Source organism: Sparus aurata, chromosome 1 (genome assembly GCF_900880675.1).
Source record: "Sparus aurata chromosome 1, fSpaAur1.1, whole genome shotgun sequence".
Lineage (NCBI taxonomy): Eukaryota > Metazoa > Chordata > Actinopteri > Spariformes > Sparidae > Sparus > Sparus aurata.
This window is the reverse complement of record NC_044187.1, coordinates 25698514-25724757: the sequence shown is the minus strand read 5'-3', so window position 1 is coordinate 25724757 and position 26244 is coordinate 25698514. Positions and strand designations below refer to the sequence as shown.

General features: G+C 42.0%; 1 protein-coding gene across 2 annotated transcripts in view; it reads right to left on the bottom strand.

Moving 5' to 3' along the window:
• LOC115581576 (zeta-sarcoglycan) overlaps positions 1-20073 on the bottom strand; it is a 377326-nt gene extending 357253 nt beyond the window's left edge. Inside the window, exon 1 of one of the 2 annotated variants that reach the window (XM_030416802.1) lies at positions 19078-20073. In XM_030416802.1, coding sequence (XP_030272662.1) covers positions 19078-19116 — 39 coding nt within the window. In that variant the 5' untranslated portion in view covers positions 19117-20073. The remainder of the gene's footprint in view (positions 1-19077) is intronic. The other variant, XM_030416820.1, reaches the window with a different exon arrangement.
• Between the last annotated feature and the right edge of the window lie 6171 nt (positions 20074-26244).

The window sequence follows — 26244 nt, the reverse complement described above, 5'->3', positions numbered from 1 at the left end:
ACCCGGCAGACAGCAACTATGACAGTGTCATATTATTAATAAAATAGTTAAAGAATGTCACGCTAAGTCATCATTTAATCAATTGCTGTTTACTGAAGGGCCTGCCTAATGCATCTTGCTCCATGTCCCCGTGTTATTATTAGCCAAGTTGATACTTTGGCCTGTATCAATACCGAGCACCTGCACACACACAATAATTAACTACCTGACAGCTGAGTTGATGTCTATCTTTCATAAGTACTTAATTAATTACATAATCTGAAAGTGCCTCTTTGGGTTGACCTCGCTAATTGCAAGTGTTACATGTTTGGTTTCAGTATTTTAAACAGACAGATCGCTAACTGCAACGCTGTTACGATACACGGCAGCGTTTTATATGAAGGTCCTTGCAATGAGAGTGAGTTAATAGATAATGAGGCCTTATACGTCCTGCAATAATATCATTATGTTTCAATTAGACTATATTACACTGGCCTCGAAGGTCCAAACACAAAAACATTACAGGAAACACAACAGCATTTCATAAAACACGATTTTGAAATAGTATTTACCTTTGTGGTAGTTCAGGGTACCCAAAAGTTGTCATTTTTTTCTCTGTTTTGTCCAATGTTGTGTTTCTGTGAAAAGTTATTATGTTTTCTAAACTGCTGTTTTCTGTTTGGAAAGGCGGCTGTGTTTTCTGTTATATTGTGTTTTGACTTTAAGGGCCACTGTACTTTATAGTGTTAATAATTGCATCATAAACATGTATAGGTATATTAGCTCATAAGACATTTAGAAGCCCTATAGAAAACTCATTAAAAAGTTATGACTACTTAAGACCGTTATTAAAAGCCTTGAGTTCCTTTGAATCGATTGAAAAAGCTTTTGAAACACATTTATTATGTTTAGTGTCTTAACCTTTTCAGTCAATGTTCAGCATTTTTTGTTACTTTATTAAGATTAATAATATATCAGTAACAAGTAATTGATCCTTTATAACACAGTTAACTATGGACTAATTGACAGTTAACTTGTCGCTACCATCTCTAAATTATTATTGGTGATCCCTTTATTAACACTTCTGTAGTCTCATAGGCTTAAGGGCTTTATTAAATATTGACTAACACTTAAGACGAAGACCTTTAAAAAAAGTTACCAAATATACCTGTAACATTCTTGTTATATATTTGAGAAAAGTTTTGTTTTGTTGTTTTTCATTTAGAATTTACAATAAGTTGTGTTTCATTCTTTACTTTTCATCACAACACACCCATCCCAACTCCCCACCCTCAACTTTATCTCCACCTCCCTGCCCGTCCCTCCATGTTTCCCAGAGCTTATTTCATGCCCTGAAATCTGGCGCCTAGCATCAGTCCTCCTCGCTGGCATATAGCTCCACTCATCCTCCTCCATATTGCTCTATCGTTCCGCTCCATCCATCCCTCTTTCCCCCCTCTTCTCCTCCTCCTCTCCTTGCCATTCTTGCTTCATTTGGCTCATGATGAGGTGTCACCGCTCTGCCCTTGAGTGGGCGAGAATCCCCTCTAACAAAAAGTGTTTGTCCGTACGTGCTGATGTCGGCGTGTGTGTAATGTGATTGCCTGTTCCTGTGTGGTGCTCTATATATGCGTGTTTAGTGTGTGTGGGGCCCGGCTTTGCCTGTAGAAGTGACAGACGTCAGGATTGTGCTGTCACAGCAGGAGAAGAGATGATTTACTTGTCAGGGGGCTGAGGGACAGGAAGGCAGATACAGTGCACAGATAAATGCACTGTGCTGCCTGTGGGATAATGTAAAGATGCTAGACTGCACTGCTGGGACATAAATAGTACAGTTTGACCAATGATGCAGAGTGAGCAAGGGCACATCAGCCTGGAACAGTGCATGTTTGTTTCAAATCAAGACTCACAGCATGTCATCCCCTGTCTCAGACTGTATTTCACTCTTCACCTGTACTCAATCATGTGATATGATACTGCTGAAAGTACACAGGCACCTTTAACCAAACACGCCTGGACTGTTGAATGACCTAAACTGGCCTGGCCTTAAGCAACCTTGACTAGACATTACAGAGATTTTACCAAACCAGAAGAAATGAGAATGAAACATGCTTAACTTAAGCATGTCTACAGTCGACTGAATCAATCTGAATTCTATACTACACTGAATAAAATAAGCAGAACTGGTCTAAACTAGAGTAAACTGGACTGGACTGGCTTGTCCACTTTGTTGACAGTGTAGATAAACAGTTAATTATCATCGCGGCAATACAATCCTCCCACCCTGACATCTCCTTTGACTGTGATGCCGAGATGAGTTCATATCGAGTGTCAGCAGAGGCGGTGGTTTGGGAGGTGACAGACAGGACAAGATGGCGGCTGAAAAGACGAATATTAGCCTGTCATTCCCGTGTCACTTCCTCAGTCTCTGTAAATGATAGCCAGGCTGGGGCACACGATAGCTGGCTTGCTGCAGGGAAATGACAGACTAAATGTTATCGGGGAATAAAGGTTACACCACATGTGTGCGCTGGAGGGCGAGGAGACGGGGAGTGAGAGTGGTGCAACTAGCCCCCTTTGTGCATTGACTTATGTATGTCTCACATGGCATTAAAGAAGAAATATTATGTTCATTTTCAGTTTCATAATGTACGGAACATGTTTCAATGCTCAACAAACACATCAGTTTTCTCACACTGTCCTGTGCTGCAGCTCTCTCTCTGAAAGCCCTGGTTGGTCAGCTCATACATCCCTGACCCATCACCACTAGCAACAACAGAGAAGTTTGATGAATACATTTTTAACTGCCAGACTAGCCGCTAGAGATTAATTATGGACAATATTATTATTTTGGACAATTTCCTTCTTTTCTTTCTTTGGTTGTACAAAATGAGTGAAATACAGTACACAGTCTGTATACAAGATTGTTCAATTAGCATATTTTTACTTGAAGCTCCCCAAACTAATCATTACTAACCTTAATTTTAAGTATGCATTGGAGACAGTACACATAAATGAACAGAAAGGCAATCGTGCCCATGCAGCAAAAAATAAATTAACCTTCTATTATAATCCAAAAAAAAACAATTGCTAAATCAACCTCTCTGTTTACACTACAGCAACAACAAAGAGGCATTGATTTGTGTAAGTGACATAAACACAGGTGATCATTAGCCTGTCATAGTAGGATCAGGTAACAATTACCAGATCATGATTACCTTGTCATCGTACCATAATTCAATAATAAAATTATAATGTTGTTGACAAATTGAGTCATATTGCAAAAATGATCATGGCAATTTGGGGAGAATTAAATGACTGAGATTAATAATGGATCTGAGTCCCCTTAGCCCCACGGTGCAGAGCAGTCTATTAACTTGTCATTGCTGGACAGGGGGACACAGCCTGCAGCAGTGCACGTAATGACAAATGTAAATGTCCCTTCATGATGGGATACACCTCATATTAAAGTCTAAAACTCTATATGTAGTTAGTGGACTTGTCGCAGGGATTTAAGCTGCAGATGAAATGAAACCAAATCATTTCAATCTTGTGGACAGGAACATAATCATCAGCTTGTCTCCAAAGGACTTAAGAGGCCATGGCAGGAAAGGCACATGCCGGTGACACTTGAAGCGATAAATTCAGCGCAGCTGAAATATTTAGCAAGTTATTGAAATTTTAAATAGAAGGTATGCACTGATTGTTAGTAAATGTGGCTTAAAGTTGCAATATTAACAATGATTTATGGAGCATGCCAGAGGCAGACCAGCTGTTTTGACTGTCAATGCCAGAGTCAGAGCAATAGATCATACAGTTGTTAAATCCGGGCCAAGCAATCAACCAATTTGACATATCGAGGATGACTGTTGCCATGAGCCTTGATCACTATGCTAATTTCTCTGCTAAAATCTCATTTATGCAGCATTCCAGTGTAGACTGCCTGCTTTAGCACACAAAAATAAAAAGCATAAAAATATCCCACTATCTATGATCAAAGAGGATTTTCTACTGTCACATCTGTCAGTGCATCAGTATCACCACATTTATAGATGTATTGAGTGTAGCAGATGAAGAGAAGGTTTGTTTTTAGTCATGCTCCCGGCATGACTCTACAATCATGTCAGTTGGTCGATCCAACACTTTGGTCCAGACTGAAATGTCTCAACCGGGGGGGAAATACACGGTTTTTCAAATGGAAAAGTTCAGAAGTTTATCAGTTAATAATTCTTCAGTATCATCAGTGTATCAGTTAGATGAATGAGTGATTGTGATCGATGTGGAGTGTTGTTGAGTGTAAAACTGAACTCAAAGCCAAGCCGAGGCAACACCCTGGTGCCTTGGGGATAATGGGGGACAGAGAGTGTGTTGTGAGCAGCGGCTCTTGAAAGCTCCCGAGACACAGGTCAGGTGCTCCAAGCTCAGTTAACTAAGCCTGCTGACCGGGGACCTGCAAGGCAAGAAAGATGCAAAAAAAAACATCACAACAGAGATTCATGATCCCCACGGGATGATTCCATGACAAGCATCATCATTTATTAAATACCATGCTTTGGTCATCCAGCCTTAGAACATTAGCCATCCTGATGAATTTTGGTTGACCAAAACATCAGATTTAGCAATTCTGATAAATAGCTCACCCAGTAAAGTGCGTGCCTCATGCAGGCTACTGAGGTTGAAGCTTGGGGTTTGAATCCACCCTGTAGCTTTGCTGCATGGAGTAAAATTTGTCATAAAAGCTTTATTTTTTATTACATAATTTTAAACAAAACTAAAGTGCTCCACTAATGACTATCCCATCTTGTGATGCCATGCTGGTGCTAGCATTTAGGTCACTACCAGTTGTGCCTTCTGCATTCTTAGTTGTGAGCTCTAATAAGCAGCACAGCACATGAAGCCAATACTGTTCTTCTTCTGTCAACATGATAACATGATTTGTAGTGAATAATAACAAAAATATGAATGATACCGTGTGTAAGCTGTCTCTGGATTTCAACTGATTAACTTTAAGCTGTTTGTTGGAGGTTCCAAATGGCAGCAAGGCTTGTGTAACTATGTGAATCTACCCTGGAGTACTGTTTGATCCCAGTAAACTGCACCTGACCCAGAACACCAAAGAATTGAGGGAATCAGACCAAGTGTTGCTGAGCCATGCTTTCTCTGTTTGGAGTGCTCACTCGCTGCTGTGAGCACGGTGGCAGTTTGTGTTTTACTTCAAGTTTTTATTCATTCAGCTATCCTCTGTTGCCGCACCACATTGTGATTTAGGCCAGTAAGAAGGCTGTAACTGTATATCAAATTATTGCCTACTGCAGCTTTAACCATAGGCCAGCTTCATCCACATCTCCTCAAAGTGCCAAGCTAAAATGGCAGATTTGGGTAACTGGTTTATTAAAGCGATGATGCACACACCTCCAGTCGGCATTCAGCAGACATTTCACCCGGGCCGTGGAGAGAAACTCTGAATCTTGTTAAAGTTATTTTGCTTCTACTTGGATAGGGAAAAATGAAATGGCTTTTAAACGGTTTGTGCTAAGCCCGGCCGCATAAACACACTGTCTGAACAGGAAATATTAACATACTGAGTGACAGCAGTGCAAGTCAAAACGGGGCAGAGTCGCAGATAACAAATAGAAAAGTCAACATGGGAAAATATGTCAAATGTAACAAGAGCCTCTAGTGCAACAGTCAACGCATTAAATTTGGCTTTAATTTGCTGCAGAGAAAGTGTAATGCTATATGATTTGCATTTGAATTACTGTACATCCGCAGAGACACACATTTTCTCACTCTCATGCACACACACACACACACACACACACAAGTGTCAAAATGCCTGCAGTCCAAGAGGGACTATAAGTACAACTACAGCAGTACGTTAGAACGTGAAGTGGACAAAGTATTTCCTCGCATCGGGGTCGACTAACACGGGAAACAAAAGTCATACATACATAGAAAACACACACACACTCACACACCCTGAGGCTTATAGAGGAAAAGTTGAGTGGCAGCTACTAAGGTGAAGCATAAGTCTCTGTTAGGACAAGGGACAAGTGTGTGTGTGTGTGTGTGTGTGTGTGTGTGCGTGATCACTGCTATTAGTGGCAATCTGGGGCCAAGGTGCACGGTAAATATGCCTGAGGCAAACATGTGTTTGTGTTTGTTTCTGTATCTGTATGTGAAAGCAGGAAGCCTATATGTTAATGCATCCACACACGCTGCTGCCCATAAGCGATTATTAGCAGTAAGAGATGGTTTGCAGGGCTGTGTGTGTGTGTGTGTGTGCGTGTGTGCCTGTGTGCCTGTGTGTGTGTGTGTAATTATTACAACCGTACAGTGATGTGGACCCCTGAGCCTCCCTAGGGCCAAGTTCAACACCATCATGTTTTCTCTCAGCTTACAAAACACCTCTGCAGTCCACTCTGCCTTCACCTCCCCAGGTACACATCTACTGTGGACCAGTGAATCTCCACTCACACCTTCCCTGTCTATAATTTCCTCCCTGAGGGTTTGAAAATGCCTCCGTATCAGTAATTGCGACTCTGAGGATGCTACCTGTGTCCCTGAAACATCTCGGATGCTTGAGTAAATTCTACTTGAATATAGCCAGTGTTCATCGTGTAATTTCATGCAAAGTGTGTTTAGCTTCCAAGACTATTTACTTGCAGGGCACACAGCTTCACTGGCAGCAATCTCTAGTCTCTGTATAATACTGACTTGGCGGTGCCAGGATTTCTTAAAAATAATTAAATTTGCCCCATTCAGCCCACAGCTCATTAACCTTCTGTTTGACCCCCAAAATCTTTTGGATGTTATACTAATAATGGTAATAGAGGAAGTGTAGGTTATTGGTCTGCACAGGCCTGTTTTTACAGCATCCTACTTTATGCGCCTATAGGACTTTCCCAGCACTGATCTGGTCCATAATCCACTCTACCAAGCAATTTTTCTTAGCTAGGAATCTAATTTCTGAGCCAGTCGCGATCAGATTTGACCATATACATTTTGACTGTCAGAATTTTTTTGGGCCCCAAATGCATTGACAAGGGATGATGAATGCTGTTATAGACTAAGCTAGTTGATGCTCATTAGGTATTTGTCTTGTGTGTGGTGGGATATGGCCCGCAAACTGGAGGCAATCTATTAGCCTTCCAACATCTAAGGTCCTAATTAAACACAGATACTATAAATAAAACATTAACTGCACCCCCAAACCCATACACTCAATGACTCACATTTAATGTAGTCTGTGGCCTCAGGTGAGATGTAAGAAATGGATCCCATGGTTACGCATGTCCCCAAAACAGAAAAATAATTGAAAATGCTCTTTCTAAGTTTGCACTAATTATTTCTAATGTGTTGCATGACAGATGGAAGGAAGTTTATGCATCAGTTTAACAATGAAATGCTTTAGATTTTTCTGCCAAGACTGACTCCATGCTGTCAGCACACAGTCTGCACAGCAGGTTCGGGCCATGTTTGGAATTAGAAATGGTGGAAAAGCTTTATTCCAACAGAGAAAATGTTTGAAAAAGTTTTATTGTTACATGATTATTGTGTTTGTTGGTAAGCTAGCCAAAAATGCATCGAATAATCACTAGGCCCATCCATCAGGCACTTACAATAACTGCTTATCAACACACTGTCCCATTTCTACTAATAATGGAACAAGAAGGACCTGTTGGATGTGAAGTTGCAGATGACAGGTTGCACACTTCCAACTTCTCATTGAAATAACCGACTCCTTTTCCCGAATTACATATGTCAGGTTTCCTATCAACATTGAGTTAGAATCTGAAATATTGCAAAATAGGCGCTTTTGATTTCGCTTTCGCTTTGACAACAAATCCTTTCACCATCACACTCCTGGGACTCTGCTGAGCCGATACCTTCAGTTTATAAATACAGCATCCTTGGTCCAACTAAATACCGAAAAAAAGACAGGTCGTTAGGCTAGCTGTTTTTCAACCGTTTCAAGTCTTGCTAAGCTAAACTAGACACCAAGAGGTTATTGATCTAAAATGTCTCCTCTAACTTCCATGAAGAAAGCGAATAAATGTACTTCCCAAAATGATGGTGGATATTCCTTAAATGAAGTTTACCCTCAGTTACTTTATGATGTGAAGTGGTGGGAAACTCACAGATGGACAGAAAGAATGTACAAGCAATACTGAGGTTGAGGGTTCCTCAGCATGAATTACTTTACTCTGCTGCTTAGGAAACATAACAAAATTGCTATCACGCACATTAATATGTGTGCACACAAACACACACACAGATTAAATACTGTAAGTTAACCTTTGGAACTCCAACAGTAGCCCGCTAGCTGTTAGACCTTTAAACAATGCAACTCATGCAGCAAATGTGCACACACATACGCACAGAACCATATTCTTTATTTTAATCAAATACAGGCACATAAATACACACACACACACACACACACACACTACTGAGTAATGGAAGGAACTTTCTTCGAGGAACAGCTAATTACCTGTAAAATGAACCGATGTGGACGAAAAAGGTGACTGACTATTGGAATTGGCAAATTACAAGTACTGTATGCTTGTGCTCTTCAGGCTGTGTGCGTGTATGTGTGAGTGTGTGTGCGTGTGTGTGTGTGTGTGTGTGTGTGTGGATAGAGTGAATGGATTGGTTGAGAGAGTATGGGAGAGTATAAGAAAGCCTTGAGGAAATTGAAAGGTGCCCTATTCAATCCCTTGCCCTCTTAGCATTGCGTCGGACTAGATTGTGCAAAAGTTTCAACATAACGTAATAATATGCTTCAAAACAATACTTAATCAATCCTTGACCTATTCACAATCAAGTTTAGAAGAAGAGTTTAGAGAATCCAAACCGCATAGCTGTCTAGACAACAGTGTTGGGAATAACGGCGTTAGAGTAAACAGCGTTACTAACGGCGTTACTTTTTTTCAGTAACGGGTAATCTAACTAATTACTATTTCCACCTTTACAACGCCGTTACAGTTACCGACTATTAAATGTGGCGCGTTACAAACTGAAGCTGCTCATTGAAGCTGTCACTGCATGAAAAGTGGGATTTTCGTCAGTATGCGGCACTGTAGATTGACGTGGTATTTCAGGTTTGCGGCTGCACACGGCAATTTGCAGGCAACACTGAAAACTGACGGAAATTGTCGGAAATTGACGTGGGCCTTGCTTGGCAGTTGTCACCCCATGACCCCCCTCCCCCTGATTCTAGGGGAGGCTTTAACATGTAAATGAAAATGCTGTGAGCTATACAAATGCAAATCAGGGTAGCAGGGGGACTTTTACCCCAGGTGACCTTTTTCTAAAAGGTGTTAACTTCATTTAAGAAAATCTCAGGCTCAGTATAGCCTAATTATAGACCCTTATATTTGAGCTTGAATGGATTTATTTAATGAAAGTATGCTAGATTAATTACTGTGTATGTCATTAGCAATGGCCAATGTTATGTAAAAAAGATTATTTATTCTTTCTCTCTCTCTCTCTCCTGGGAACAAGTTAAAGATAAAACACCAGTTGTTAAGAAGTTAAAATTTGCATGAAATATTTTGAGATAACCAAGATATTAAAATGTAAAAAAAAAAGTATTTCTATAATATCATGGGTTCTGAATGTTGTAAAAGCAGTTGAAAAGTAATTCTTATTGCGTGTGAGAGTTCATGACCTGTACGAGTTTTTACACTTCCGGGTAGACCGGAGCGTGAGTCACGAGGAAGAAGGAGCGGAGAGTTAATGGCGTCGAGCAGCTGACAGTGGACTGTGTGCGTCGTCATTGTCGTGTTTTATCACTAACAGACTGTGAGCTGTTGTCGACGTGCTGTGAGTGTGTGAGTTGGACTCTGCATCGCACTCGAAGTGTTTGTGTTTTAATGGACACGAAGCAAGTTCGGCTAAGCTAGCTAGCAGGAGCTAAGCTAGCTAGCAGGAGCTAGGCTAGCGGCCCGGCCATTGTCCAGAGGAGGCCTGCGCTGACGGGAGAAGCTTTGCCGGGTCGCCACGAAGAATGTCGCCGACGGACGGAGCTTCGCTGCCGCAGAGGGACACGGAGGTTTATCGCTGCGAGCATTTTGTTTCCACAGACTAACCTCGCCTCATAACAAGGCCGCGACCTCCTGTTAGCTCGGAGCCACGTCTGCAAGTCCAGATTTACACGATGCCGATAATGACGCCATTGTGTGTAAGTAACTGTTACTCTTTTCTCCCTCGCTTAATTTTACTGCGACTTACGTTTCTTTATTCATACCAGTCTTTTTAATTGTTTTCCAGCTGCCTGTGAGACATTGAGACAGTATGCAGGACAACAAACAACCAGATCTTGCATCGCAGGCTGACGCTGTGAGGAGTTCAGCTCAGAGTCGATCGAGGACAAAGAGGGTAAGATTTATTAGATTGGATCCGTCTGTGGTCAATGTGACTATTATTCTATTAAATAATAGATGTGTTGTATCCATACGCAGTGCATCGCGCAGTACTGATCGTCATTATTGATTATTTTTACAGCAGCTGGAAGCGAGACAGAGTGCTAGCTGAGGATGAGGTGGACCTTTGGAAGTGCGCCGCCATGGACCTGATGTCTGAGGAGGAAGACGGCACAAGATTGCGGGTGTCTGGATGAATTGTGCGACCTCCGTCCTTTCGCAGCCGGGAGCTCACCGAGCTCTGCGTCACACTGCTGTCACATGAGAGGCGATTCCGAAGTAGCAGCGCACCACAGACGTCTGCAAAAACAGACACTTCGCGGTGCTGCAGGATTTTGGGCCTCTTGTGAGCTTCCCGTTTGTTGTGTGGGCAGATTATGCTTTGCACATGCTGTGTGTTTGTGTTTGTGCTAATAAAACTCTTTCTTTGAATGAACAACACCTTCCTGGCAAATGTTCCTTTCCTCAGTAAATTCATTCATGTCATTGATGATATCATAAATATAAATGAATGAATAAATCATATAAATATAAATATATATACATTATACATTATATATATATATGTATGTATATATATATATATATATATATATATATATATATATATATATATATATATATATATATATATATATAGACCCAGGGTGACCAATCACGAGTGATTTTGCTTGTTTATGAGTAGTGGTTTCATCCAATACTGAGTGAGGATATTCAAGCCAGCCCACACATCCTCTGGCCACATAGACATATATACATAGACGCCGCATTGACTGCTGCCGCCCACTAGGGCAGCGTGCCTACAGGGCGGCCATCTTGGAACAGGCCCACTCGCTCCTACAGTGCATTACAGCTATGGAGGAATGGTGTTTCTACACAATAAAAGTGATAATAAATCGCTCAGTTGTCAAGCTATTTTAACGAGGTTTGTTTGTCAAACGTCATACATGACAGACAGACAGATACATATATATATATATATATATATATATATATATATCATTATGTTATTATATTATCATTATCTTATTTTGATACATATATATACACACACACACACATATATATACATGTATGTGTATATATATATATATATATATATATATATATATATATATATATATACATATACTATACGTATCATTATCATTGTTATTGTATTATCATTATATTATTTTAATTATTATTGCTATTATTATTATTGCTATTATTATCATATTATTTTCATTATTACTGGTATTATTATTATTGTTATTATTATTATTGCTATTATTATTATTATCATTATATTATGATTCTTGTTATTGCTTAATTATATTATTATTGTTGCTTTTGCTATTATTATTATATTCATATTATATTGTTATTATTATAATTATATCTCTATCATTATCATCATTATTATTATTATTATTATTATTATTATTGTAGACATAGGCTCTGCTGTCTCTACCCTTTTTGAATATCAGACCGTCAGAACAGCTTGCAGGAACTCACAGGATCACATTCTTTCCATTTTTTTGAGTGGCTCCCCTGAGGACTCAGACTTTGTTGCACGCTGCAGGACACAGAGGAGAACTTTGTTCCTCGTGGCTGTCCAGCTGTCCAAGAAACACCATATTCTTTTGGAAAATCTTATTTGTGTTATAAATCATCACCGTACAGACACGGTGAACAGACACTGCAGTCACAAGTTGATCTGGCCTCCTTTTGCGACCAGGAGGTGGCTGTGTGTCTGCTGTGAGGAGTGAAATAGGTGATACCGAGAGTCACCTGTGATCTGATTGGCATAGTGGAGTGACTGCCGCACTGGTATTTTTTTTTTCCCTCAGTGAATGTGAGCTCAAGTCCCGTAATTGTGTTTGTTCGAAAGGGCTCAATAGTTCCTCTATGTGATGCATGTTTACTCAGACAGGGAGAAGACAGAGTACGTGTTTTTAATAAAGGTTTATTAGAGATACACGTTCACAGGAAGAGCAACTCTCACCTTTCCTGTTTACAACGTCCTCCGTAACAACCAGCAACTCTGAAGATCTGACTTATTTCACTCATCAAATCCAACGTATTTTGAACACTATTTCTGTATTAAATGCACTGGCCTTAACAAAGGCACTGGTAAGTGAAATAAGTCAGCGACTGACACGTTTAATCAAACAGGACCCCAAACACGTATCAGGTATGTTTTTCACAGAAAAAACCTGAACAAAGAGGCAGATCAGAGGACAGCTACGTCTTCTCTTCCCGTTTTCAACATCTGTTGTAACTACGGTGACCACAGACGCATTCGGCTCACGGTCGCCAGTTAATGTAGTCCCGTGTTAAATCCGAAACACCGGCATCTTTTCATTCACAAATCTTCGGTCAGAAGCTCGTCTGCTGATAACATTAAGTTGAATTTGTATTTGGGTAGTAAAACCAGCATTTTAAAAATATCCAAGCACCCTGTATCATAGCTACATGTGTGACGTTTTTAACAAATCAATACGTTTGATAATCGGTCCAAAATTCAGCAAATAATTCTACTTTGAGATTAAGGAGTAACTCTTTCCTCCGTAGGTTGATGCACCGCTGCCTCTGCTAGCCCTGTTCCAAGATGGCGGCGCTGTAGGCACACCCCTCCACAGTCGATGAGGCGTCTATGTATATATGTCTATGTCTGGCCAGGCTTGGTTTCGCTGCTATTCATATGCAAATTAGAGGCGTTCGCACCTCCGGGAGCTCCACTGACGTCATGGTTCGTTTCCGACAATTTTCGGCACAGACAAACGCCACGTTCACAGCCTGTAAATTGTCGTTAACTGACGAAAATTAGGGAGATTTCCGGGCGTTTACGGGGCCGAAAATCCCACTTTTCATGCAGTGTGTTGTCATCCGACTCGGCTCTCAGCCACCGGAGCAGCAGAGCTGTTTTTCTTCCTCCGGTGAGGGAGGAGGGAGGGGCAAGACAACTGCATAATGATGATGATTGGCTCTCTAATGTTGAGTGACAGTTCTTAAGCCAATCAGTAGCAATGTTCGGTTGACACACAAGCGACATACGCACACAGCAGCCTCACACGCACAAACTAGCAGAGGTGAACTGTAGCAATGGCGAGTCCGGAGGGAAAGTTAACGTTTTCAAAGTGGAAGTACAGACACTACTTTAATCTATTTTGTCCACGTCCGTTGTAAGCAACTCTAATCTAATGAAGCATCTCTCAGCGGCACACGCTTCTACAAAACTAACACTGGCCAAAAACTCTGTTGCTGATGCTGTTGATGATGATAGCAGGCCAGGTGTGGCTAACGTGAGCTCTGCTAACAGCTTCACAAAAACTTGTGACACAGACTGAACTGAATGCAATGATAGACAGGTATGTTGTTGAGAACATGCTCCTGTTATCAACAGTTGACTCAGACTCCTTCAGAGCACTCACTGGCAAAATATCGGGGAGAGCAGGAGCCGGTCCACCATGCAGAAATACATTTTCTAAATACTAGATGCCGAGTACGCTAAAATGACTGCCGAGCTCAAAAGGGGGAAGAAATAAAAGGCAAAACGCAATAGTTACTTTTCCTGGTAACTAATTACTTTTATAGTGGAGTAATTCCATTACTGACTCAGTTACTTTTTGGGAGAAGTAACTAGTAACTATAACTAATTACTTTTTAAAAGTAACGTGCCCAACACTGCTAGACAATGATGTACTTCTGATTGTGTTACAGGGATTAAAATTTGCTGTCACCTCAACTGAAAACACGGAGCTATGTAATGATGTCATGTCACTGAATGTCATAAGACATGATCTTGGTTTTAGTGTGTACTAGTGATGTCTTGGTCTCAAGACCACTTTTTTAAGGTCTTGGTCTGATCTTGGACTCAACCATGTTTTTACTTCATCTTTCCTCAGTCTCAGATTTCAAGACAATTTATTTTATCTTATTTCAAGACCAGTCAAGACCATGACTTCAAGGATACAGTATACAGATTAAAAACCCAACGGATACACCATTTTTCGGGCCAATACCAGTGCCGATGGTTTGCAGGTGCCACATTTTATTGTGTGTCTTGCAGTGTGGGACTGGCACTGCACTTGGTCTTGACTCGATCTCAACCCCTCAAAGTCTTGGTCTTTTCTGGGTCTTGATTGACTAGGTCTCAGTTCAAGTGGTCTTAACTACAACATTAATTCTTGCTATACTGATTGCAAGTGCACTGAGGGTTGAATATATATGAGTACATCGGTTTTCTTCAGTCTATTTGCATATTAGATGATCCCATGTCCTTTGTTCATGACAAATGTTGAGAAAAAAACCAGGTTGAAGGTCATTTAGGCAACCTGGAGGCTTTGTTATAAATAACATGTCATCCTCAGTAAACGTATACATCATAGCCTATCTGCCATGGTTTTAAAAATGGAGCGAGCACGTGTGCAGATGTTCGGAATGGCTCCACTATATTGCAAATTAAGTCTGTTTGGCCTAGAATGAGGCACCCACTTTCCAATGCGTGCAGCTGTTACACTGGCAGCATCAACAAACTTGACTGTCACCAAAATATAATATAATATAATAATATATAATTTCACATGGCAGCCCATTAAGTCATTGGTTCACACCTGGTGTATCTTCGTGCTTGTAACATGGTGAAACTGAACCAGTGCTTGCAAATACACAGATGAGAAATTGTGCTTTCCTGAAGGTTAGAGAGGCAGGCTTGGGGCTGGCTGGCTTAAATGAATGAGTAATGTTCTCCCATCCCTCGGCAGCTACAGTTGAAGTGCCCTTGGAAGAGGCACTGAACCCCCAATTGCTCCAATTGAGTTGCTCAGTGGCCAGAAATGCAAAACTGTGGCTGCACTGGGTGCCTACCAAATGGGGTTGTGTGAAAGAGTGCGACCAGGGTGGGAAAGCAGCCACCATGCAAATGCTGGTTCATTCTGGCTGGCGATTGTACCATAAGTTGGTTTACTTTGCCATTCACTTTGGCAGGTAACTAACCATCATTTGGTTATTCAGTTCTATTCTGAAAATCTAGTTGGCTTGATTGTTAGTTTAAGTATCTGATAAGTATGTCGACACTAGCAGCCACATAGTCATCTAGCCGTCCATTAAAAAGTGGTCGTACTCTAAATTGAGGGCTTTCATTTCAGATGGATGGATGAAAGTGGCTCACATGTTGTGAGATGTCTTATCACAGTGACCACTGATCACACTTTTAACATTGGTGCCATTACAAATAGAATTATTCTTGCCCGGTTACACAAGGGTTAAACAATAATTTCGATCTGGCACTACCGAAAATAAAAACTATTCTATGGTCTTTGCAATACTTGTTCCTGTAACAAGTTGAGAGCCTCTGATCTAGAGGGTCAAATTCAATCTGACTGCCTTTATTATACTGCATATAATTTATGGTGCAGCTATTACTAAAGATCAATAGCACTTAAACTGCTCCATTGATATTGAAACCTGCACTGATTTACAAGCAGATCGGCCTTTGGTCAAATCAAGAAACACACACATACACACACACACACAAAAATACAAACACAAATGTAACCCACTTGTACATTTGATATAATACAGTGACTTCCCAGTGTCACAGTGTTGTCTTTGTCTGCCATTCATTTCCTGTGATTGCTCTTTGAGGTACACACTGACACTCACACACGCACACACAAACACACACACGCACACACACACACTTCAATGACAAAAAAAAACAACTGGCTTTTAGATTAGATTGGATTGCGTGTGTGTGTGTATGTGTGTCTGCAGTTTACTTTCGTTTGAACGGCCAGCTGGCCAGCAAACCTGTATGCACTCGCACACACACAGTTTTGCTACACCTGAGAGGACATTGTATTAATTTATATTAATTCCCAAAAATATTTTGAAGTATGGTGACAAACACGCACATGCACACATCTGGGACCTTCACACAAACACAGCAGAAGTGTGTCGGTGTGTCTGTTTGTGTGTGTGTGTGTGTGTGTGTGTGTGTGTGTGTGTGTGTGTGTGTATGCTTGAGTGCCAACTACCAATGCATGAGGACTCAGGGATTGTCAGCACTGCCAAGGATATGACACCAGCCCTGCAGAAAACAACCAGCAGATGGATGAGTAGATGGACTGGTGGAAGTTGATGGAAATCTTTTAAACTCAACGGGCAGAGTGCTGCATGAACACTGCCACGGATGAGATTTAATTGGTGGCCACCCAATGCTGTCACATGGGGGGGTGATAGGAACCCGTCTCTGTGCCAACAACAGGAGATTTCGCACAGACAGGATAATTACTTATTAAAAAGAAGTAGCTATGGTGATATTCTTTGAATCTGGAGCTACAACACTGATGCAAATGTCACGATACCCAATCGCTCATCAAACTGTGATGTGCGTTTATTACGAGTTAAAGGACAATTACGGCATTTTCTAACTTAGGTGTTATTCTTATAATTGAGGCTATTCTGACTATGGAGGATCTTGAGCTCACAAACACCACCTCTAATGCAGATATTCTGGAAAACAGGTTCTTAAGCAGTAAGCTCAGCTGAACGCACTCAAGAGACCTGAAAATATAGATTTTTTTTAAGTTTTGTAAAGGGTGCCTATGCATAACATATCAGAACACATCATATCATGATCTTGGAGTTTTCAGGTTTTGTATGGGAATGTCGCACTGAGATGATAAACATTAGAGATAAAGCATACTAGTTAGCAGAACTGTTGTATGTATTTTTTATGTTTAACCTATCAAGGTTTTGACTTTCCCCTCACATAACATAAAAAGCTTTCAAAGATGACAGATGGGTGAAAACAAGTCAGATAGAGCATAATTTAAAGCCCACAATACACTCTTCGTCAGGGGATAAATTAAGTTGCACTGCCTGTAAGACATTCACTCTCCTCAGACTCTCATTTCTGAGCAAGTTTCATGCTCTGACACAGTTTAGATTTCAGTCACCTGGAATAAATCTGATAAATGCCACTGACAGGTTGTGCCGAACTTGAGCTAACAGCCGAAACATGTGGCAACGAGGAAACCCCCACAACTGTGCAGCTCAAGTTCATTGGCCAACTGTTAAGGTCATTTTTGAATCAGAATGTCAATTTCCATCTTTGGAATCTGCGACCAGCCAGCTAAGTCAAAGTCAATTTGGAGCACTGCATCGGTGCAGTATGGAGGTCCCCTTCTCAGAAATGTGATCACATAAAATGCTACTTGAAATGTCAAACTCCTGGGGAATGTCATCGATTTACTGATTTAGCCAATCACTGCTATCAGAAACGGCAGCGGCACATGGAAAATGGACATTTCCACCTACAATTCCTTCCACTTTACATTCCTTGATGAGAAGTCTGACATTACAGCATGTGCATGTGGCATTTAATGTCTGATGCGACCGTGACCTGACTGAACTGTCTTATGACTCCCAGTGGTATCATTAAAATACTTCCATTTCTCCAACAACGAGCTTGTACTCCTTTGGGGACCAATAGCTTTGGCTATTGGAAACCGTTTTCCTCACTTGAATGTTAACTCTATCCAGGTTTTTGGATGCCTTTGGGTGAGCACACAAAACACCTCCACACCAAAACGTCCAAATGGTGTATAAAGATTTAATTTGGCAGTCAAATTCTGGGGGGGGGAGAATCGGCTATTGGTGCGGAGGGAGCAGTTGGTGAGTGCTCCCCTGGTGCACCTGCTTTCCAAGTGGGTTTTCTGTGATGTTTTTGCATGATGTACTAAGTGCAGGATAAACCCCACCATACGCACACAACCTAAAGATCTTTACCTTGACATCATCTAAATATGTGGTGAAATTTAAGTTCGAACAAACGTGCTGTCAAATTACCCACTCATCTTACATGGCATTCACGTGAACACGTCGAGGGGGGGCAACAACTTAGGGGAGAGGTGTTAGAGCGAGGTGAGAGGTGTTAGGGCAGAGACCCGTGTCGTGTCCCCCCCCCCCACACACACACATACACACACACACACGAGTCGACGGGCACTTGCGCGCAAAGCACACACTGTTTTCACTTTTAAGCAGATCTGCGTGAATTCCATGGAGGGATGATAGCGTGGCCATCCCTTCCTCCATCCCCCTCTCTCCCCTTCTAACCGTGCACGGACCCTCTGCACGGAGATGCCGCCCCGTCGGGCAAACCCGTCCCGTCTATCGAGCGTCCCACCGACGCCCACAGCAGCTCTCCGCAACTATCCTCAGTGCAAGCGAAGCATATTGAAATTCACCCCACGCACCCAACACTGACATGCTCTCTCCCCCTCTGTCTCTCTCTCTCTCTTTATTCCCTCGCCAACATAGAAAGAGTAAGGGTTTGTGCTTGTGTGTCAGAGCGGGTGTTGCAACAACCAGCGCTCCAACCCGCCACAATTTGTTTACTGCAGCTCAAGACATCCCCAGCGTCCTGGGTCACCCATCTAGCCCAAACACCCAGCCGTTCACCCTGCGCATCCGCTTCACCGTTCACCATCAGCCGCCCTCCCGCGGATTAATCCAACAAGCCACCTAGTGATAACAGCCACCCGACCGGCCACCCCACCATAGCCAGTCACCCTCCAAGCCACCCGGTCGACCATTCACCCACTCCACCCACCCAGCGGAGGATCGCAACTCTCCTCCGGGCGGACAAGCGCGCGCCGCCAGGCTGCGAGCGTCTTACCTTGAGCGCTTCTATATCCAAAGACGTCGACCGGTCCATGATAGAGAAGTGAAGTGCTGCAAATCAGTCACGAAAATAGAAGTCCCACGGGCGAGGAAGAGGAGAGGGAAAGAGATTAAAAACGCAGTTAAAAAAAAAAAAAAAAAAAAAAGTTTGAATGATCTCTAGAGTCCCAAACTCTGCTGCAACATCCTCTGGTTTTATTGTGAGGAGCAGGTTATCAGTATTCCACCACGGCGACGGATTTTCTCAGTTTCATTCCTCCTGGTGGGTCGCTTGGTAAAAATCAGGACTCCATGCCGTGGAAGTCCCCCCCCCCCCCCGCCCCAACCGCCGGTCCGCGGTTAGTCCGCGCTGGGGACGGAGGGAATAGAAGATAAAGAGAGAGATAGAATCAGACGAGCCGTGCGTAATGTTTCAAGATGCGGCTTTTGCGCACTTGACGATCCGGTGCGTCTTGTTTGGTTGTTGTTACATCTGAGTAAGAAATATCACCCCCCCCTCCTCCCCTCCCACTGCAGGAATGGAGACGGGATTCAGACTCTCCTGTCAGTAGCGGTCGGTCAGCGGATAGACGCCGTTATATCCCGTTGAATCCCGGGAAAATGTGAGTGTGATGTGGTGTCTGCTCGTGCAGTGGTCGGCGACTGGAGAGAAGGAGTCCGGATCAGACAGATGATATTCTGCTTTGCCTGGGCGACTTCCATGCGGCAAACCGCCAGAGATATCAGCTCTCCCTGAAAGAAAAGGGAGAGACAGGAGGAGAGAGAGACAGTGCGAGAGAGAGAGAGAGAGAGAGAGAGAGAGAGAGAGAGAGAGAGAGAGAGAGAGAGAGCCGGTAGGAGAAATGCTGAAGAGAGGAGATGAGGAGAGCTGCGAGAGTTGAGACGAGAGGAGAGAAGGAAGGAAGGTTTATGCTGTATATTATTCCAATGACTGGCGCACCGGTGTGTGTGTGTGTGTGTGTGTGTGTGTGTGTGTGACAGAAAGAGAGGGAGGAAGAGGAGGAGAGTGTAAAGGCTCGCTCTAATCAACTAGATGAGTCGAAAATGCTGCTTTGCCGCTGAAGACAAGGAAGAGATTTAAATGCAGAGGCTGTTGGAGGGCTGTTGCATAAAGTCTGTGGGGTGCTGCCTGTGTGTGTGTGTGTGTGTGTGTGTGTGTGTTTCTGTACACTAACATAATTTGGAGTCAATGAATTACAGCATTTCTCTCTATGAATATTAGAGAAATATAATTAGATTGTGCCTGTATGGACAAAACATATAGCCTATATATATTTGATCTAACTTTCTTTCTTTCTTTCTTTCCTTCCTTCCTGCCTTTCTTCCTTCCTTCCCATGGTGCAAATTGCCCTCATCCCTCTCCTGCATTATATGGTGTCGCCGCCTGCCGACCACCACAGCTTTTTATTATCTGTCAGACACCTTTTGAATAAGGAGAAGAGGAGTGCAGAGAAGGGTGTGAGAGGAGAGAAGGAGAAGGAGAAGAAGAAGAAGGAAAATGAGAAGCAAGGAGTAGAGGAGGCTCGGTGGCAAAAGAGGAGGGTGGAGGGGGTGAGGAAAAGAGAGGAGTTGTGGCGACCAAAGAAGGGGGGGTGAGGATATCGTGTCCATCTCGTGTCCATGGTAATACTGTACTGTGCAAATGTGTGATACAAGCCGCCAAAAGCAACAAAATACTGCATATCATGTGGAAAAACAAACTCGTTGAAGTTCCCTGATGGGGTTGGTATCGTTATTGTCCTCAAATCTTTGAGAAACACACCATTTGCAAGACAGAAAATAAGATTTTTTTCTTAAATGACCAACTGTGGTTTTTAAATCCGCAGACCTCTGCTTTCTCCGGCAGTAACATTTCACTCAAAGACATTTTCACTACCGTCCTCCCGACCTGTAGTATAGGATATGATGACTGCAGACAAGGCAAGACAGGCAGGATATGCTGAATAATGTTCTCTCGCAGACCCAGGCCTCTGCCGGCCAAGCGGAAAACACCTTGCCATGCTGTAACAAGAAGGGATATGATTATCATTTCACCCAATCATACTCTGCTGAGGATTTAAACCACAACAGTTATTGTCCATTTTTGTAATGTATCAATGTCCTGTGCGTCTGCAAAGCTCCAAAGATGTGTGTTTGGCTGCATCATCATCGCTGTTATTCAACTTTTTAAAGTCATTAATGTGGTGTAGCATCAGTTGTTCAACATCCAGCATTCACACTGCAATTGCTGTTGGCTAGATTTGGTTTATCTCTTTATCTTGCTTGTCCAGCAACGGTGCTAGAAAAATAAGAGAAGAAGAAACGTCACCTAGGTCAGAACACCGATGTTTAACTACATATCTTTAAATGTTAATGTTTTGGCTAACCACAAGCCACTTGCATGTCAGCCACCAGTTGCCTACCAGCAAGTGCTGCTATTAGCGCTGCGTCACAGTAATTTAACCAACGGGCTTAAAGGTGCAATATGCAAGAACTGTCCACTTGTTAAATTGATCCTCAAAACAAATAGGGAGGAATATACCACCAGAGTACACATTCTTACACATTGGTGACGTAGCCCAGGTAAAAGACGAGACCCCGAAACTAGAGGATGTAGAATGTCTGTGCGCGAGACAGAACAACATGTCGAAGCCAAACATACGGTTCCAGACTGTTTCTTTGGCTTTACCATTAGTTTGGTGAAGCCGAACGACTCCTTCAAAATGGCGTCACATGCATCAGATGCATTATCATTTCTGCTGCAACTTCAAAGCTTACATTTCGAGCACCATTTCACGACCTTCCACTTCACACTGTTGTGACTTCCTGTGAGCTTTGAGTGCGATAGGCAATTTAATAGACTTGCCTGAGAGAGCATAGGCACACGGCTGCATTCACACATTTGTGCTGTACAGAGCTCAGATACTTCATGAACGCATGCACACAGGGGAATACACACATACGCACGCGCGCGCACACACACACACACACACACACAGCTATGGGCCTATTGAATAGCACACTAGAGAACACAGAGGAACATTTGTTGAGGGAGTCGGTCAGAGATAACGAACATCATATTAATGAATGCCTCACTCATTCTCTCCGCTCCTCCCTCTCTGTTTGTCTGACTCTCTTCTTTGCTACTTTTTCCTTCCTCACTCTCTATACCCTCTCTCTCTCTCTCTCTCTCTCTCTCCATCCCTCTCTCTGCCTCTGCTTTGCCTCCAATCGCTCTCCACCCCAACACCTTTCTTGCTCACTCTCTCTCTCTGCCTCTCTTTTGATGTCGCTCTCCCTCTCAACCTCCCTCTCTCTCTCGCTCCTTTGCTATTTTCTGCTCCTCTGTAACTCGGGGACCCCCACCACCACCTCCACCTCCCCTCCACCATCTCTCTTTTTTTTTTTTTCTATAAACTTTGTGCTGTCGGGCAATTAATCATTTTGCCGAGGACTCGTTATTTTTTACAAGGGAGCGGCTGATATCGGGTACGGTCACCCGGTCCTGTGCCAGCTGGAAATGACATCACCCATCGCTCCCCCCTCTCCCTCTCCCTCCAGTTTCCCCCTTGCATTTCCGCTGCATTTTAACACCATAAACAGTTTTTCCTCTCCTTCCATGCTGTCTCTCGTATGCTTGGCTTTATATCTCTGCTGCTTGCCCAGAAATGCAAATATACAGAATCCCTCTGAGTAACTTCGGTGCTTACTTCAGTGACTTTATTGCCACAACTCAATCAAAACAAGGATGGCTATAAGCACTATACTAAATGTCTTTTCCCGTACAAGAGTACACTGATTTATCACGTGTGAATTTCCCTTGGGCAGTGGTTTTCACATTTTACATTTCACAATTGCTCTTCATTTTAGATGTATCTCTCCAACTCCCTTATTACAGTATAATGAAGTATCCATCCTGACTATGTAGTGCATAATTTTACCTGCCCCGCGACTCTAATGACCCATGATGCAGCTGTGAAGTGGCAGCGGCTGACTTTAACAGGCTTCTCTGTCTCTCTCACTGTCCCTCTGCTCTCTCTCCCTCTTACAGCACTCTGCGAGGCTGCGATCAGATAGGAGCTTTATTCTTCGGCTCGAAATGCAAAGTGCAGCCATTTGCTTTGCTAGCTGGCGGAGAGAGCAAACGCCTGCGGGAGAGTTGCATTATTATTGTTATTTCCATGCAGCACAAGGCAACTTGAAAGTTACCTGTTAACATTAGCTAACTAATGGGATACAGTGGAAACAGGAGCAAAGAACGATTGTGATTGCAAAAAATTACCATAAGAGAAAGTTCAGGGCCTCACATGGTTATTAACATGATTATTTCATTGGTATTTTGGAAGGAAGGTCAATTTGTGTATAAAATTGTTACCATCATAGGTCCTTACAAGTTCTTAAAAGCAACATTATGTAGAAATTGGCATTTTGTGTGACGCCCCCTTGCCTCTGCGTCACATTTTAACACAGATGTGCATTGAGTCAAATGGGTTAGGTAAATGCAGTGAAAGTAAATCTCAACATCACTACTTGAGGGGAAATACATGATGTCTTCATATTGATATCTCTCCATTACAGCAAATTTCATTTGAAACTATAAGTATATTGTGTGATTATCTGATTTGCAGTAAGTTAATCTGCAACAATTCTAAAAAATATGTTAATTTTTAAGTAATTTTTGTTGTTGTTGCTAAAACCAAATATTCACTGGATCCAGCTGCTTGATTATGAGACTTTCTCTGGTTTATTAGTACTCTACTATTATGAATATCACTGGGTTTTGGACAAAACAAGCAATTTGAATACATCATTTTGGACTTTGGGAAATGGTGATGGGCATTTTTAATTATTTCCTCACTTAGACCAAATACTCAACAGCAGATTATTCTCTCAGTCAGTTAATTGAGGAAGTAATCTGTAGATGAATCGATAAGGTTTTCATTAAAGATTATTTTCTCTCTGTCATTAGTTGTTGCTTGAATAAATGTCCCTCAGATAAAAGGTTTACCAGACACTATCTGCGGTACAGCTTATTAACTTCTTCGACCTTTCCGTTAAAAAGTTCAGAAACTTCAGTTCTAGTGTAATAACCACGGAGACAATTCCAAGGGAACCATTTGACAAATTTGGCAACCAAGCTCGGCAAGTCTGGGATTGTTTCCATGATTGAGCTGCTACAGAGCGAATGAGCTGTGGTTTAACAAGACTGCAACACGTAGTGATTGTTTCACGGTGCATTGGCTTTAATATTCCAACATGCGTTTCATCTCAGCTGTGTTTGTGTACGCGTGCTTGAAATACTCACTTCATTCATCCCATGTTAATTTATGAGTTTTGTGTTCATTTGGGTGCTTGTCTTATTAAAATGCCATTCAGTTTCATTTAAAAAATACTGCTCTTGCTACCACTTAGCAGAAGATTGCATTGGTTTCTTCCAGCAGGTCATTAGACCTTGCACAAGCCACTTACATGTCTATTACTGGGCCATTACCACCCCACCCCACTCATCCCTATGGTGGAGGGATGGGTTCTTTCTGACATATCAGCATATCAGTGCACATATTGCTATCTACCTCAATTTACCATTGCGTTGTGTCTCTTAACCAGCGTCTGTTTTTCTCAATTCTTTGGGTATACATTAACCCGCCTGCATTGGTGGGATTGTCCTGCAGGATTTTTTTGGTAATGCTTTTTGCATTGTTTTATTGTACTGCAACATTATTTATTCACAAAATAAGTACAGAGAAGATAAACAGGTCTGTCAGTGCATTTCCAACACGTTATACCTCCTGACAGTAATATTATGTTGCTAAGAGCTGAAGTGAGTCAATAGAGAGTGTACCACCTGAGGAGGCCTGCAATCTAAAAGACGGACAAAAAGCTTTTTTTGCACCACATTGAGTGAATGCAACAAAGTAAACTAGATTAGCCACTTCCTCTCTCTTGCCTCCGGGTCAGAGCCAGGGAAGTACACCAAGTGGCCGAAAAAAAGGAGAAAGCCATATCCACTTTAATACAACTAAGTACATTATCCTTTGTGATACTTACAGCCCTAATGGTATCTTTTTGCTGATAGAGTGTGGATGTATCTGAATACATATCAAATCTTAACAACCCTCTCAAAAAGTCAGCACTGCTCTGACTGTGAAAAGTTTTACACAGTGATTAAGTAAGTTATTACAAGACTAATGTACTGCGTTACATTAGTCACAAACTGCTTAGATGTAATTTCATAGGTAGAGAGGGACAAATGTCACCCCCTAGTGATTTCTCATAAATCATTTGCCCCCCTCAATTAACTCTGTCAAGTGGCCGCAACAATCTTACCCTTCTAAGAACATTTGAGAAAAGGAGCGAGGAACAGAGACAAATTCTGCAGTCCTTAGTTCAGACATCACATTCCCCTAATGTGACGTCTGACAAATAGCAGGCCCAGCTGCATACCAGTAAATCGAGGCCTTTTTTTTTACTCAGCCATCTGACTTTTTCAAGTGTTCTCAAACTGAAACACATTCTCAATGGATTCTTAACGATGAAGTCAACTAAAAAATGGCAGCATGTAAATCTTGTAAAGTGACTTATTGACATTCATATTTCTCTGTCTGACTGCTGATGCGGTTTGAAAAGCCATAAAAGACTATCAAAAAACAGATTTAGTCAACCCAATGTTGTGGATTCAAATTATATCTATCTGCCTGTCTATTGCAGCCTCTAACCTGTGACCTGTACAGATATAGATTTTTTTGCATTACAGTCCAACCTGAAAAAAAGACACTGTGGAATCTGTGCCTAATTTTTAATTTATGATGACATTTAGCAACTTTTGTATGATGTTCATTGCTTTTCTTTGTGATATTGTATCATACGTTTACATAAATCAAAGTGACATCTAGGGCACTATGGCCTACTAATTGAGGGACATCAAATGTGCTTCCAATAGGGACCCTTAAAGAAACATAAACAAACTATAATAGTATCTGCAGTGTATTAAAATTAAATAGCCTATTAATTATAATTCTAATTGCTTCAACCTCTCCAATAGTTGCCTACTCCCTAGCTGAAATGACATGTCTGACCTCTAGATATTAATATAAAATCAGTAAAGCTAGTTTAATCTAAAAAAAAACTACAAAACCCAGAGTCTACCGCTTTACAGGTACTTCCCGTTGATTGGTCGACGCAG